At 48.7% G+C, this 3,292-nt stretch overlaps 1 protein-coding gene across 1 annotated transcript in view; it reads left to right on the forward strand.

Moving 5' to 3' along the window:
* The first annotated feature begins 1,822 nt into the window (after positions 1 to 1,822).
* LOC120319835 (kinesin-like protein KIF3B) overlaps positions 1,823 to 3,292 on the forward strand; it is a 13,698-nt gene continuing 12,228 nt past the window's right edge. The window contains exon 1 of the mRNA XM_039369112.1: positions 1,823 to 3,292. This exon is cut by the window's right edge and continues 17 nt beyond it. Within this exon, the coding sequence (XP_039225046.1) occupies positions 1,888 to 3,292 (1,405 nt within the window). The 5' untranslated portion in view covers positions 1,823 to 1,887.

Below are 3,292 nucleotides of genomic sequence, written 5' to 3' on the forward strand. Positions count from 1 at the left end.
CTTCAGTTTTCATTATTTTTCCTTGTTTGATAGTAAGTGTGGCACATTTGTCCAAGCCAAACTCCATTACAATATCTTGGCTATATATTATTATTATTATTATTATTATTATTATTATTATTATTATTATCAATCATCGCACAGTTAGCCAGATGTTCAGACTGGATTTGGCATTTTGTCTACCTATCGAGTCCTTACCCAGGACCTGGGATAGGCAGATGTAGATGTTTGATGGTATTATAGGTATCGTCGCAGGATGGAAGCAGTTCCTAATAAGGCCGCTTTTTGCAATTGACTAATAGCAAATTTGTCAATGCCAATGGTGTTCAAGTGGTGCTCCAGTTGTTTTGGGATTGCGCCCAAGGAGCCTATGACGATTGGTACTACCCTTGCTTGCTTTTGCCACAGTCTTTCTATTTCTATTTGTAGGTCTTTGTATTTTGTTATCTTCTCTAGTTCTTTCTCGTCTATTCTGCTGTCTCCAGGCACTGCCATGTCCACTATCCAGACTTTTTTGTCCTTCTTATCGACAATTGTTAAGTCTGGGGTGTTATGTTGCAGGTGCTTGTCTGTTTGAATTCTGAAGTCCCAGAGCAGTTTAATTTAATCATTTTCTATGACTTTCTCTATTTTATGATCCCACCAGTTTTTGCTTACAGGCAAATGATATTTTTTGCAGATCTTCCAATGCACCATTGTTGCTACTTTGTCATGCCGCTGCTTGTAATCAGTCTGTGCAATCTTCTTGCAACAGCTTACCAAGTGGTCCACTGTTTCTTCAGCTTCTTTGCATAGGCGGCACTTACTGTCTGTTGCTGTCTTCTCAATTATTATTATTATTATTATTATTATTGCAAAAGGCGGCCTTACTAGGAACTGCTTCCATCCTGCGACGATCTCTGTAATACCATCAAACATGGATGTGGCAGTGCCTGGAGACAGCAGAATAGACGAGAAAGAACTGGAGAAGATAACAAAATACAAAGACCTACAAATACAGATAGAAAGACTGTGGCAAAGGCAAGCAAGGGTAGTACCAATAGTAATAGACGTCTTGGGTGCAATCCCAAAACAACTGGAGCACCACTTGGATACCATCATCGGCATTGACAAATTCGCCATTAGTCAATTGCAAAAGGCGGCCTTACTAGGAACCGCTTCCATCCTGCGACGAGATCTGTAATACCATCAAACATCCACAACTGCCTATCCCAGGTCCTTGGGAAGGACTCGATAGGTAGACAAAATGCCAAATCCAGTCTGAACATCTGGCTGACTGTGCGATGTTCCATAATAATAATAATAAAGTTGGAAGGGACCTTGGAGGTCAACTAGTCCAACCCACTGCTCAGGCAGGAAACTATACTATTTTGGACAAATGGCTGTCCCATTTCTTCTTAAAAACTTCCAGTGTTGGAGTATTCACCGCTTCTTGGGGCAGGTTGTTCCACTGGTTAATTGTTCCAACTGTCAGGAAGTTTCTCCTTAGTTCTAGGTTGCTTCTCTCCTTGGTCAGTTTCCATCCGTTGCTTCTTGTCCTGCCTTCAGGCGCTTTGGAGAATAGCTTGACTCCCTCTTCTTTGGGGCAGCCCCTGAGATATTGGAAGATTGCTATCATGTCCCCCTGGTCCTTCTCGTCATTAAACTAGACATACCCAATTCCAGCAGCCATCTCTTATATGTTTTAGCCTCCAGTCCCCTTACTGGAGGCTAAAAGTCTTAAAATTGCCAAGGTTGGACACCCCTGAGCTAGGATGTTAAGTGTGAATACAGTAGAATAGGGACTTACGTTCCGTTGTTGCACTCCATTCTTTGCAGGATTAGAAGAATCCTTGCTCTTCGCGATCCCGCCATCCCTTCCTTTGGTCCCCGGGCTAATCTGTTGTCATGTTGAAGTTAAAGTGCTCGGAGACGGTCAGAGTTGTCGTACGATGCCGGCCAATGAACGGCAAGGAGAAAGTGGCTTCCTATGAGCAAGTGGTGGAAGTGGACGTGAAACTGGGGCAAGTCTCGGTCAAGAACTCCCGGGGAACATCTCACGAGCTTCCAAAGACGTTCACCTTCGACTCTGTTTACGACTGGAACTCCAAGCAGTTTGAGCTTTACGATGAGACTTTCCGGCCTCTGGTGGACTCGGTTCTCCAGGGCTTCAACGGGACCATTTTCGCCTACGGGCAAACTGGGACGGGGAAAACCTACACCATGGAAGGGGTGCGTGGGGACCCCGAGAAAAGAGGGGTCATCCCCAACTCCTTCGACCACATCTTCACCCACATCTCTCGGTCGCAGAACCAGCAGTATCTGGTGAGGGCCTCCTACCTGGAGATCTACCAAGAGGAAATCAGGGACTTGCTCTCCAAGGACCAATCCAAGAGGCTGGAGCTGAAGGAGCGGCCCGACACGGGCGTCTACGTCAAAGACCTCTCCTCCTTTGTCACCAAAAGCGTGAAAGAAATCGAGCACGTGATGAACGTCGGCAACCAGAACCGGTCGGTGGGCGCCACCAACATGAACGAGCACAGTTCCCGCTCCCACGCCATTTTCGTCATCACCATTGAGTGCAGCGAGGTGGGGCTGGACGGGGAGAACCACATCCGCGTCGGGAAGCTGAACCTGGTGGACCTGGCGGGCAGCGAGCGCCAGTCCAAGACGGGAGCCCAGGGCGAGAGGTTGAAAGAAGCCACCAAGATCAACCTCTCTCTCTCCGCCTTGGGCAACGTCATATCGGCCCTCGTGGACGGCAAAAGCACCCACATTCCCTACCGAGACTCGAAGCTGACCCGCCTGCTCCAGGATTCCCTGGGCGGCAACGCCAAGACGGTGATGGTGGCCAACATCGGCCCGGCCTCCTACAACGTCGAGGAAACCTTGACCACCTTGCGGTACGCCAACCGGGCCAAGAACATCAAGAACAAGCCCAGAGTCAACGAAGACCCCAAGGATGCTCTCCTGCGGGAATTCCAGGAAGAAATTGCTCGCCTGAAGGCCCAGCTGGAGAAAAGGTCCATCGTCAAGAGGAAGAAGAAGGAGAGGAGGAGAGACGGCGGGATCGGGGGGGAGGAGGAGGAGGAGGAGGAAGAAGAGGAGGAGGAGGAGGAAGAGGAGGAGGGTGGAGAAGAGGGAAGGGTGGACAAAGATGACTACTGGAAAGAGCAGCAGGAGAAGCTGGAGGTAGAGAAGAAGGCCATCCTGGAGGATCACAGCTTGGTCGCCGAGGACAAGATGAGGCTGCTGAAGGAGAAGGAAAAGAAGATGGAGGACTTGAAACGTGAGAAGGAAGCGGCTGAAAAAC

The sequence above is a fragment of the Crotalus tigris genome, unplaced genomic scaffold (assembly GCF_016545835.1).
Source record: "Crotalus tigris isolate CLP2741 ecotype Arizona unplaced genomic scaffold, ASM1654583v1 scf7180000020969.19619, whole genome shotgun sequence".
In the NCBI taxonomy this organism is placed as follows: domain Eukaryota; kingdom Metazoa; phylum Chordata; class Lepidosauria; order Squamata; family Viperidae; genus Crotalus; species Crotalus tigris.